Source organism: Rhamphochromis sp. 'chilingali', assembly GCF_963969265.1.
Source record: "Rhamphochromis sp. 'chilingali' genome assembly, chromosome: 1".
Taxonomy (NCBI): Eukaryota; Metazoa; Chordata; class Actinopteri; order Cichliformes; family Cichlidae; genus Rhamphochromis; species Rhamphochromis sp. 'chilingali'.
The window spans coordinates 60,560,699-60,573,296 of NC_137929.1; the positions used below are offsets into that span (position 1 = coordinate 60,560,699).

At 40.4% G+C, this 12,598-nt stretch overlaps 1 protein-coding gene across 1 annotated transcript; it reads left to right on the top strand.

The window, feature by feature from the left end:
* Nucleotides 1–7,764: 7,764 nt before the first annotated feature.
* On the top strand, nucleotides 7,765–12,370 carry LOC308411320 (butyrophilin subfamily 1 member A1-like). Its single transcript, XM_080905205.1, has 3 exons — nucleotides 7,765–7,867; nucleotides 10,278–10,616; nucleotides 11,432–12,370. The coding sequence occupies exons 1-3, from the start codon at nucleotides 7,813–7,815 to the stop codon at nucleotides 11,527–11,529; spliced, it is 492 nt and encodes a 163-aa protein (XP_080761331.1). The 5' UTR covers nucleotides 7,765–7,812; the 3' UTR covers nucleotides 11,530–12,370.
* The last annotated feature ends 228 nt before the right edge of the window (nucleotides 12,371–12,598 follow it).

The following is a 12,598-nucleotide window of genomic DNA, read 5'->3' on the forward strand; positions in this document are numbered from 1 at the left end:
AGGCCATGCAAAGTAAAAAACATTAAAATGTATGATTTTTTTTCTAATAATATAAAGATGATTACCCATAAAGGAAATGAAGGTATTGTTAGTGTAATCTAAAATTGTTGCTTGTCTACTCCATGGCTACTCCATCCAGGTGGTGCACTTATCTTGGCCTAATCAGAATACGGCTGCCACCAGTTTCAGTCAAACAAGATACTTTTGTCATATTTTTAATTAGTTTATAGAAGACATATTTACATGCTTATATAATGTAAATTTGTTCACCTTAGTAATATAACATATAAGTTATGGCACTGACAATATGCAGTGTATATAATATCCTCCACTGGGTCCAAGAAAAAAATATGGAGCTTAGCCAAAGTAGGGTTTGATAAATGTGTCTCGTCCCCTGAACTCTCACTGTGGTTGCTGTCCATGGTTCTGATCTCCAACTACCTCACTGAATGACCACAGTACGTCAGGCTGACCGTGGTCAGCAGCACCACAGGGAACTGTGTTGTCCCCTCTTCTCTTCACCCTGTACACCTCTAACATCTGCTGTAACTCTGAATCGTGTCATATTCAGAAGTTTGCGCATGACATAGCCATCATGGGGTGTATCTGGGATGATCAGGAAGAGGAGTACAGAAGTCTGGTGAGGAACTTTGTCACATGGAGTCACACAAACCACCTACAACTCAACACCTCAAATACCAAGAAACTGGTTATGGACTTCAGGAGGTCCAAACCAACTTTAAAAAGTTGGCATTTTCCCATTTCACAGTAAAGTCTTTATAGAGATGTCCAGCAATGAATCTACTGAAGTCTCTCCAAAATGTTCTAGCATATGAACAGATCCAGAAGAGGTGTTGCACAGTCTCTGGATGGCTTCCACAAAATCCACAGTTCACATTTATGTCCCTTTTGAACTTTGTCATGTAATGATTAGCAGGATAAAATTTATGTAGTATTTTAAATGAGACTTCCTTCACTTTATTCGTTACCAGATACTTCTGTAGATGTCTTTTATGGCGGGAAGTGGTGCTCCGGCGATGCGCTGGGCAGTTTTCACGACCCTCTGCAACGCCTTCCGGTCCGAGGCAGAGCAGTTCCCGTACCAGACTGTTATACTGTTGGTCAGGATGCTCTCGATGGTGCAGCGATAGAAGTTCACCAGGATGTCTGAGGACAGTTTGTCATCCAGGTGAGATCCTCGAAGTTGGAAATTTTTTCCAACTTCAAAAAAAACTATTTTATTTTTGTTTAGTTTTTTACAAATGTTTCCCTGCTATTCTCCAGTCACACTACAGTCCAGAAGACAGTGATAAGTTGGCCGACCAACAGACGAAACAGACGAAGAAGAGGAGGAGGAGGAGGAGGAGGAGGGAAAAGAGGCCTCAGTAAGAATTTTCAATTAGATCGCTTCATCATGTTGGATGGTTGGGGCAGCTTCACGAACAAACATTAAACAATCCGAGATGGAGGCAGTGAATTTAACATTCATTAAACTAAAGCTTTTAATCTGTATTCCCACTGTGGTGTATTTAGGACTTGCTAAATAATCCGTGCACAGAGCAGTGACCAAGCTCTATTAATAAAGAAGCTGCAGAGGTGTTTTTACCCACAACAAAGGTAGCATTGCACCGCTCTGCTGCTGATCAATGAATGGCTTTTGCTTGTAACGAAGTAAAATAAAACTCATTGATAAAGCCGTCAGATGGCGAGAGTACAGCCAAACCTCCGAGGTATTTAAATGCATCACAACAGCGAATGCGGAATAGTGATGGTAAATTTGATTCTTTTTACTGAATCGAGTGTTAATGAGTCACTCACCAAAGTGAATCGGGTGTTTTGAGTCATTTGATTCACTGAGTCAGTTGATCAGAGAGTGCAAAAATTTTACATTTTCACTCAAACTTAATTTGTTTCCCTTTTCATGTAAATCCCACTGCTAAGATGAATGATTAAAAAAAAAAACCAAAACAACTATTTTATAGAGAAAAAAAAGAGCAAAAACATTTCTAAAATTAAGCAATTTCCTATCAAAATTGCTTAATAAACATTTATTTTGTTTATTTGTATTTTATTAGTATTTTCCTTAAGTGTGTCAAATATATATTTTCTCATCTAAATGTCCACTGCGCTGTGAGCCAGGGGGCGGTAATGCGCCTTAACATTGGTTGCCAACCAAGAAGAAGAAGAAGCTGTGAGCCAGGAGGGAGGGGGTGAGCGAGTCCTGAGTGATTCGCTTATGCTTGCGATTCAGCACAGGAAGGGAGGGGGTGAGTAGCTCAAATGTGTTGTTAGCATGTTAGCAACGCGATGCTACTCTGAACCGAGGAGCTATTTTCTTGATGTGAGCTTCTACTCAGGGGTTTTTCTTCCAGTTCAGAGCAGAAATGCTTTTGTTACGAAATTGGCTGTTGTTTCCCCCCCACAATTTTAATTATAAGCTAGATATATTTCTACTAATGGAATTAGTTTGCTAACAGCAACAGGGATGAGTCAGTGAGTCAGTTGGGCTTGTGAATCATGATTCACGAGTGAGTAAAGTGATTCTCGAGTATTGAACGATTCGTTCACGAATCGAACATCACTAATGCGGAAGTGTTTGTCCAAACTTATTTCCTGTTAATACGACTGCGATGGCTGCTGAAAAGTATCTACCGTTTTACTGGACTTTGCTGTTTGCTGTCGTCTGTGCAGGTTACATTTAGTTGTTATAAGTTCAAACATGTTATAAAGCTGCTGTTTTTCATCCTGTTTGTAACAAAGGAAAGTAGCGTTTGGTTTAAGAGTTACTCAGTTTCTGGCATTTCTGGCGGCACCTTTAGTTGCCACAACTTACAGCAGCTTTGTCAGTAAAGAGTGTTGTTGAATTTAACTCCAGAGTAGGGCCGCAACGGTTCAACGAGTATCTTTTAAATTATAAAGCAGGCGGACTGCAGCCGTTCTATTTTACAAGGAGGGCATGAGGTGTAAATCAGATTATTTTCAACATGTAACATTTTTCAGATTTGAAAGTGAAACAATATAAAATACTGTCTCAATTAAATTGCGTTAGTATTTAAAAACATAAAAATAAAAGCTTTTTTTCCACGAGTGGTTAAATATGGGGGGGGCAGGGATAGCTCAGTAGGTAGTGTCCCCATGATCGGAAGATCAGGGGTTCCATTCCCCTGAGCAAGGTACCGTCCTGCTCCCTGGGTGTCCAATGGCTGGCTGCCTCTTCACTGAGTGAATGGGATAAATGCAGAGAGAAATTTCCCCAAGGGAATCAATAAAGTATACATTATATAAGTGGGCCAGTAAAGCTCTGAGCCGCTGAGCTGATGATTTTAGGTTAAACAGTGAATTATTGTTGATAATAATTAACGTCTACTTCATGATTGTGTCTTATTTTTAGCAGCACAAAAACTGCATCAAAGAACAGGGCAAACTTCAGGATGCTGATATGCTCGTTTCTCTTCGCTGCAGCCTCCACACCCTCCTCTGAAGGTGTCCAGACACAAACTCACTCATTGACTGCACACACAACACACAGAAACACAAATCGGACTGATGAAACAAAGAACATTGCAATTTCTAAAATGGAAAGAAAACGATCAGTCCATTTTAAATGACCTGTATTTATTTTTTCTTTCTGGATAGATCATGCCTGGTTCTTAGTGTTAGGCCTATTTACCACTGCTGAGGACCTGTGTCTGGAGGCGAGTGGGTAAACTGAGCCATGAACATCCTGCTGTATGCCCCCAGTTGGTTGAGGTGATGCAGGATGAAGTGCAGTCCCATACTGATGCATCCTCAGCTGACCTGTTTGCTCAGTAGTGAACCTGCAGGATGTCCTGCACCGGCTCTGATGTCCTTCAGGTGTCTCAACATGAGTCTTTCAAAGGACGTCATGACCACAGATGTCAGGGAGACAGGCCTGTAGTCATTTAATCCTGTGATAGTGGACTTCTTTGGGACTAACAGATTACAAGTATTACATTTTTACTACTGTTGTCATTCGCTGTCACCATCTCAGAGCTCTTTCTCTTTTCTGTGGGTGGTTCATGGTTATTGTTAAGTAGTGGCTCAGGTAGTAGAGAGGCTCATTTACCAACTGGAAAGTCAGGTGATCGATCACTGGCTCCTGTAGTCTGCGTGCCAAAGTATCCTTGGACAAGTATTTTCTCCTCTGGATGCTGAACCCTGAGTTGTTTTTTGGTCAGAGTTTGTAAGAGTGTGCAAATCTGAGAAAGCACTGAAGCGTAGAAAAGTTATGACTGTGTGTGTGTGAGTCATCAGCTGAGGAGAAGGTTATACAAGTAACAGTCGTATAGAAAGAAATATGCTGTGAATGTATCAGATACACATCTGGATATCAGATAAAGAATAACTATAAAGTATTGGATAGTCTGAAGTTTGTTGACTGGCAGTTATGTATTTTTGTAGCTCATGCCATGTAATAGAGTAACACAGAAGTAATGTAACTAGTAGTTATGACTAGAGCAGGGCGATATGACCGAAAATATTTATCACGATATACATTTGAAAATTTGCGATAACGATATAATTGACACCAGACAAAATACTTTACAACTCCTCAACTTTATTAGTGCAAAAAAAACCCATCAATGTATTTTCACTTAAACAAGCAGCTGTTTTACAAACCAATTCTAGTTCATCCGTTTCATTTAACGTAACATATTCTATCACGATATTTCATTTTCCTATCGTTGCCCAAAATTACACCGGTATTACCGTGAACAGTATGATATGACCCCAATAGTTGTGTGTTGGCAGCATGGGCCTGGAAGGGTTCTGATGAACTGTTTGACAGAGAAGTGTAATGTGTGTGTCAGTGTGATGTGTTGTAGTGTCAGGAGTCAGTATGCAGCTACAAAGCTTTTAGTTCAGTGTATGCAAACAGCTGTAGCTCCATAAAGGCAGCATGCAGAGACTCACAGTGTCTGATAATGAGAGGCTGCTTTCTCTCACACATTATGTTCACTTATTATCAGCACGTGTGTGTGTGTGTGTGTACACTCCTCGCTGATGTTGAAGTGAACAGTTGTACTTTGACCTTTAACCTCTCTGCTCTGTGTCGTTTCCTCTTTCAGACCAGAAAATCATCACAGCTGAGTCTGGACAGAACGTCAGTCTGACATGTCGAGCTCCAAACAGCAACATCTCAGTTGTAGAGTGGACCAGAGCTGACCTGGGAGATGAATGGGATGTAACGGGATGAGCTGTTTGATCCAGGAAACCAGCATCCATCATTTAAGAACCGGGTGGATCTGCAAGACAGACAGATGAAGGATGGAGACGTGTCTTTGATTCTGAAGAATGTGACGATTAATGATGCTGGAACATACGAGTGTCGTGTCGTCCAAAGAGAAGCAAAGCGCAGGAAGAGAGGTGTTTTAGATAATGAGCCCATCAGCATCATCCACCTTCATGTTGTTCCTCCAGGTGAGTGAGTAGAGTTGAGTGTGTGTGTGATCAGAGGTGAAGCTGCTTCCTGGTTGTTGATGTTTGTTTCTAAAGATGTTGTTGATGAGACTTTGTAGAAAGCAGCTGGTCTGAGTGATGTGATCAGAGTGCAGTAGATAATGTCTGACAGCAGTTTGAAGAGGAAATGGATTCTGTTCTGTTCTTCACTCATCACCTACCTGACAGCTGACACCTCACACCTGTTTCTCACCTGCAGGTCACACAGGAGGAGACACAGAGGATGGAGGGAAATAGAGGACATAATGGACTGTTTGCAAGTCTGTCTGTTTGTTGTTTTGGTGACCTGCAGGAAACATAAAGAACAATCAGATCAGAATTCAAACCAGCCTCTTGTGATTCATCTGTAAGTCAAGTACAAATAAGGCAGAGAGTTAAGTTCTGAATAACAATAGTTACTACATTGTTTTTATTACATGAGTATTAAATGTTTCCTCTGTGAAACATTATTTAAGTTTTGTTGCTTATAAGCTGCTCAGATACTGTTTATTTATTTTCTTTAGCTTTTCAATGAACTTCATTTTCTAACTGTTAATAAACTCGTTTTAATATCTGATGTTTACTAATTCTGTCTTTTTTTAATACTGTAATTTTTTTTAATCTGATGTTTTTTGACATGTTGAACCAGTGACTGTGTTCAACATGTCAAATTTGATATGTGAGCATTTTCAGGCTCATTTCCAGTGAGTTTAGGCTCAGGTGAAGAATAAAGATGCCTGACATGATGACCTCAGGCTCAGACCCTTATGTTGTGCTTGTGGCTTCATTAAGCGTTGACCTCCAACACTCGATGATGTAGAAGTTTCTAGTTTTGCATGAGCGCCTTCAATTCCAGTATTCTTGACTGTGACAGTGGCACCCACGCTTCACAAGACATTTCCACCATGTGGAGTTCAGCTGATCCACGCTTAAATGGTTACACATTAAAGATTTGGTATTTTGTGGGAATAACTGATCTCACATTTAAACCTGAAAAAGTATTTAAGATAACGTACTGAAATCTGTATTTCAGCAGCTCCCTTTGACTCCACACTTGATTTTGAACATGCACATCCTAAAATGTGTGCTGCAGTATTTTCTGTAAATGAAATGACTTCGCCATAGAACTCTGGGCAGTGTGAGGCGTCACCGTCACTAACAGAATTACTCATGTCATCATCGTTCTTTCAGAATATAATAATAACTGAGCAGGGTGGTGTGTGCCACCCTGAAGTAATAGCTTGTCACCCTGTTTTGCATATGAGTGTTATTTATTAAATAAGATAGCATTAATCCTTTGAGCCTAGCTACAATTAACATTGAATATAAATTCTAAAAATAAAACTTCAGATCAATTACAAAACATGTCAAACATTTGTGCTGGTAAAAGTGTTGTTTGTGCTGATTTTGTTTTAAAGATATTAATAAAGGTTTAAAGGTCAACCATTAGTGGTAGTGAAAAGTGTGGTGGAGTGATACACCTGTGGTGGAAAAACTATTTTTTGCACCAGCACAAATAATTTGTGTGGCAACTTACAAATAAATGATTCTTTTAGAACATCACTCTTATATTCTTAACAATTCTTCACATTTTTTGCAGATTATTTACATTTAGATTATTTTTTCTGTGTTCAGAGGTCAGGGTTCAGTATTTGTTTAATTTTTTTTCTACAGTATTTATTGTAACGCAATCCTTAAACTACAAGAGTTGCATACAGCGTTTGTGTTTTGTAATTTTTTAAAATAAAGATTTATTCATTTTTTTTAAAAGATACACAAGTCCACTCTAGAAACTGCAACCGCGCATTACTGGGCAAGTCTACAAGGACATGGTCAAGATCATCCAACAAGAATTACTTTCTAATCCTGCTGGGAAACAGAGAATTTGAGCTTTAGGTGGACAGTGGGACACAAAGTAGCTGAACTTAATCTGGACAAGATCAACATGAGTCAAACAGTAGGATTACCTACCTACATACTTCCTGATGCAGTCGTGGATTTCACACTATTGAACAAACAAAGAAGGATATGGGTTTTATCTCACATACACGTGCAGCAGAGGACAGGAAACAATAGAACATGTTTTATTGCATTGTCAACAATATGATGCTGAAAGAAGTCAGTTGATCAAAAAGCTTGGCGATATGGAAGTGAAACTGGACGTGAAAGTTATCAGGACATATTTTGGTTTTTAATGTAGACTCATTTGTTTGGGAGGAATTTTTTTTTTGGCCATTTCGTTTCACACTCCACACCAGTGGGTGGCGGTAATGCTTTTATTTTAATTTTGCTGTTTGACAACCGCCAATAAGCGGGAGCTTATTGTCAGAGAGCGGGCATTTTGAATATGCTATGGCTCATGCTGCGGTTTACTTCTGCGTTTGTCTTCTGCTGTCTGCAGCTTCAGGTGAGCTTCAGCTATCACAGAGTGTTTTCACACAAGCGGCGTTTACTGCGTTTAAATTGAACTTCGCTTCGTTTACCTCCACGATTGGGTCGCTTGTGCAGATCGCACTCAGGTGCAGGTTTTAGCTGAATAACTTTCCGTGAATGAAGAATGAATGAAGGGTCCGAACACATGGACGTAGGGTTGCCAACCGTCCCTTAAAATACGGAATCGTCCCGTATTTAGGAACAAAAGCACACGTCCCGTATTGAGCTAATAAGGGACGCACTTTGTCCCGTAATACAGTGAGAATCAAAAGTAGTCTATAAATGTTAATGGAATTAACGCTTTGTTTGAAAACATAATTCCCAGCCCCTCTCCTGCTTTGTGACCAATGAGCTGACAGCACACTTATGACAATTCGAGTATGACAATTCAGATTACCGCTCATCTCATTGGTCGAGGAAAGGTCGCTTGCGGAGAAAATACCGGAAGACAACAGATGACCACAACAAGAAGCATGGCCAACAGGGAAACAAACGCCGACTCTGCGGTGCAAGTCTCGGATGACAGTACACCTAAAGCTGGGCAAACACTGCGATTTTTTTCAGTCACGTTATTCAGCTCCTGCTCAAACTGCACGATTGACTCGCAGGGGTTAGAAGTTGGTAGGTCACGATGTACTCTCACACTATACCGCCCGATGCTCTGATGCGACCTGAGTGCTCACACTGTGCCTCCATAACATGAAGGTTATAACAGAAAATCTGTCGCTCGCTCTCTGTCTCTCACTCACACAGACACACCACCACCATCAACTTTGCTAAGTTGCTAATGAAAAACATTGAGCAGCAGTGTAAATCCAACTATTTTCACGGTTGTTGTGGTCGTGATAATTTTGTGAGGCCACATCGAAAAGGCTCGGATGAGCTTTCCAAAGTTCTACAAGTTGTGCCTCCATCGCTTGTGTCCAGATCACACGCTGCACAGCCGTGCTGCTCCATCTTTTACACCGACGTTTACGTGTTTGCGCGTGAGCAGTGTGAGCGGCTCACGAGCGATTGATGATCGGGAGCTGGTCGTGAGGTGTTAATCACTTCTCGTTACCCCACGTATACTACACGACGCACGATGAAGGCCAAAATCGGTCCGATCACTCAAAAATCGGCTCAAAATGGGCCAAAAATCGCACAGTGTGAGCCCAGCGTTAGAGCAGCAATGTTTGTTCCCCTCAGAGAAAGGGAAGAATGGGAAAAGGAAAACACCTGGCTGGAAAAAGTTAATATGGGCATGTGCAGTGAATATCAGCGCTATGTGGCCAGAAGTGTGATAATATAATTTATTTTGTGTAATAAACAACTGCAAGGATAGATGATTACAACAAATTGATGACTAATACATAAAAGTAATACATAGATGAATAATGATGATGAGTTATGATGCGTAATCATGGGAACAAGCGGGTTTACAAACAGGAGCAGCTGATTAGCATTAGAAAAGCTGAAATAATACCTCAGCTGAAGCCAATTGTACTAAATGCACTAAATGTGCACTGTTACAAGAATATTTTTCTTTCTATTGTTTTCTATTATTTTAAGTTAAGCAGGACAGAGTGCTTTTAAAGAAAGATTTACTTATATTCTCAAAAGTTAAGCATGACAGGCTTCTGTTTAAGAAGGAGACCTGTTTTATGTGTTAATGTTGTCATTGTGAGCTAAAAATAAATGGCTAAATGATCATTTGTTTCACATGTGTTCATATCACAAAGAATAGAATATGCATCTACTTAAATCAACTTCAAGTCAAATGGTTAAAAAAATAATTTCACACACAAAAAAAGAGCTAGAAAATTCACCACACTGGGAAGGGTGAAGACAACTGGGTCGCCCGGCCCTGGCCACGAGGTGTCCCTTATTTATTTTTCAGGGAGTTGGCAACCCTACATGGACGCGATAAGCTTTTTCAGTTAGTACCTACTCGGATCGACTAGTGTTTTCTTTGCTCCAACCACATAGATCCTGATGTCTTCTGAAAACTGCAGTAGCATAGGCACGCTTAAAATTTCTTAAGAAATTTTCACTGTCTAGTTTTCCTTTACAACCCAGTGTGCATGCTTGTCAACATTTAGCATAGACGGTGCGATCTTTGGCTCATTCTGAGCCGATTTTTCAGTCGTGCGACCGGTGATCGGCCCTAGTTTCGTGTCGTGCATCGTGTAGTATACGTGGCGTAACGAGAAGCGATTAATACCTCACGACCAGCTCCCGATCAGTAATCGCTTGGTCATAAGAAAATCAAACTACCTATGATCCAGTAAGAGTTATGTTTGTGATATAGACTGATGGTATAGACAGATTTACTGTGTGCTGTAGAGTTAAACAGTTACACTTTGACCTTTAACCTCTCTGCTCTGTGTTGTTTCCTCCTTCAGGGCAGAAAATCACAGCTGACTCAGGACAGGACGTCACTCTGACATGTCGAGTTCCAAACAACAACATCTTAACGGTAGAGTGGAGCAGAGCTGACCTGGAGCCAAAATATGTTTATGTGCACCGGGATGGGCGTTTTGATCCAGATAACCAGCATCCATCTTTTAAGAACCGGGTGGATCTGCAGGACAGACAGATGAAGGATGGAGACGTGTCTTTGATTCTGAAGGATGTGACGATTAATGACACTGGAACATATGAGTGTCGTGTCGTCCAGAAAGGGACAAGCAACAAGAACAGTGATCCTGTCTGCATAGTCACACTGAGTGTTGATCCTCCAGGTGAGTGAGTACAGTTCAATACCTGGCATCCTGCATGGCTCTGCTCAGTTATACTAACTCACGTGACCACAGGACAGCTAAACACACCACGGCAGAGCAAAGTTCACATGACGTCTGAATTATGCTTTACCGTGAAATCTGTATTGTAACCTGGTATGCAACTCCCAAAAAGAAAAACAAAAGTCCCAGAATTCTGTTGTTTTCTGTTGCTTATGAAACATCAGGACACAGTAATGTGGTAATTAACACCTAATTAACAGGAGCAACGTCCTGAACATAGAGAGAAACAAGCTAAAGTATTGATCCAATCGATTCAATACCAATAACCAATGCTGTCTCAACACAATCAACATTTAGATCAATCTGCCCACCACTGGTCAGGTTAATAATTTCTAGTGTGTGTAATGTATACAATGTAGAATAATAATACGTTTATTCATGTCCATTTATTTATTCAGCACCTAATATTCATGACCTGCTCCTACTTAGAGTTTATGTCATCAAAGTACCCCTACCTGATTACTGTATGACAACCTTCTTAAATTTTAAAGAGTCATGTGATCCATAAAATGCCACGCCCCTTTTTTGTTTTAATGTGAGCATGCTCAGAGCCTGAAGCAGAAAGTCCTTATCAGAGACATTTAACCGTCATCATCATACCTTTTTTTTCCAACTGGTGTCTGAAATGTATTTTTTATTCTAATTCAAAGAAAGCCTTTTTTTGTTTTTAAACTAATGCAGAGAAAGCCTGTCTTTGCAGAGCTTTTGTGCACCTACCTGACAGCTGACACCTCACACCTGTTTCTCACCTGCAGGTCAGACAGGAGGACTTACGAAAGATGGATGTGGTGGACTGGAAGCTGGTCTATCAGTTCCTGCTATGCTTCTTGTTGCTGCTGCAGTTGTTTTTTGATCCACAGAGAACATGAAGTGATCACAGCGTCAGGATTCAGCCTCTCAGTGAACTGCAGCATGTTTGAAATGTGAAAAGAAAACATAATCTGAGAATTGACAAATTAATAATCCCAAAAGTTGATTCTGTTCATCTGGACGTAGCGTTTTCAGGGGGAGAAACGTTTGGTCATCCAATCTTATAAACAGTACATTTGCATAATGACTGAAACCACCATTTTTTCAGTTATTATGCAAATGTACTGTTTATAGAATTGGGGAAACCTGCAGTCAGCTGAGTGTGTAGACACTACTTCTGAAACAGTTTACATAATTTGTAGTTTTTTCTGCTCATTAAAGAATAAATATAGTCTTCGTTTATAATAATAATGGATTGCATTCAAGGCCTCCATATCGCGCCATCGGCCCCTCTAGCCAACACCAGTAGGCGGTGTGTCTTGCCCAAGGACACAACGACCGAAACTGCCCAAGCTAGGGCTTGAACCGGCAACCTTCCAATTACAAGACGAACTGCCAACTGTTGAGCCACGATCGCCCTGGTGACTGAATATACAGTGATGCTGAAAAGCTTCCTGCACCTGTGACCTTTAAGATGGAATGTTTAAGAGACATCATGAATTGATAAAGACACCTTAAAACTCAGTTGCTGCTCATTACCTTTCATGGTGTTGTGTTAATCTGCACTCTGTACTCTGAAAGAAATGATTTATTTTTGTACCAGAAAGTAGATTTTTTCTTCATCCAGATGTTTGTTTGTTTTTCCAGTGGGAAGAATGTTTCATTACTCATCTAAGTGACTTGTTTATTCTCAGATCAGTCATTAAAATCTGCATGTTAATGATCATGAAGCGGACCTCCTGGCCAATTATTAGTCAGTGCCAGTTACAGTCATCATATAAATGTACAGCTTGTAAGGTTGTGGGGGTGTACTCTGGGGAGAGTAACTGAGTGTGAAAGGTTAGTGATGTGGTTCCAACTTTATTTTCCTGACTTTCAAGAGGAAACGACAGGCAGGTAAAAATTGTGAGCTGTTTTGATTCGAAAGATGAGATTGCAGAGAGTTGTGCAAA

Coding starts and splice junctions, on each gene's coding strand:
- LOC308411320 (XM_080905205.1), top strand. CDS start 7,813: ATGGCTCATGCTGCGGTTTACTTCTGCGTTTGTCTTCTGCTGTCTGCA. Junction 7,868..10,277: donor TCTGCTGTCTGCAGCTTCAG/GTGAGCTTCAGC, acceptor TTCCTCCTTCAG/GGCAGAAAATCACAGCTGAC. Junction 10,617..11,431: donor ACTGAGTGTTGATCCTCCAG/GTGAGTGAGTAC, acceptor TCTCACCTGCAG/GTCAGACAGGAGGACTTACG.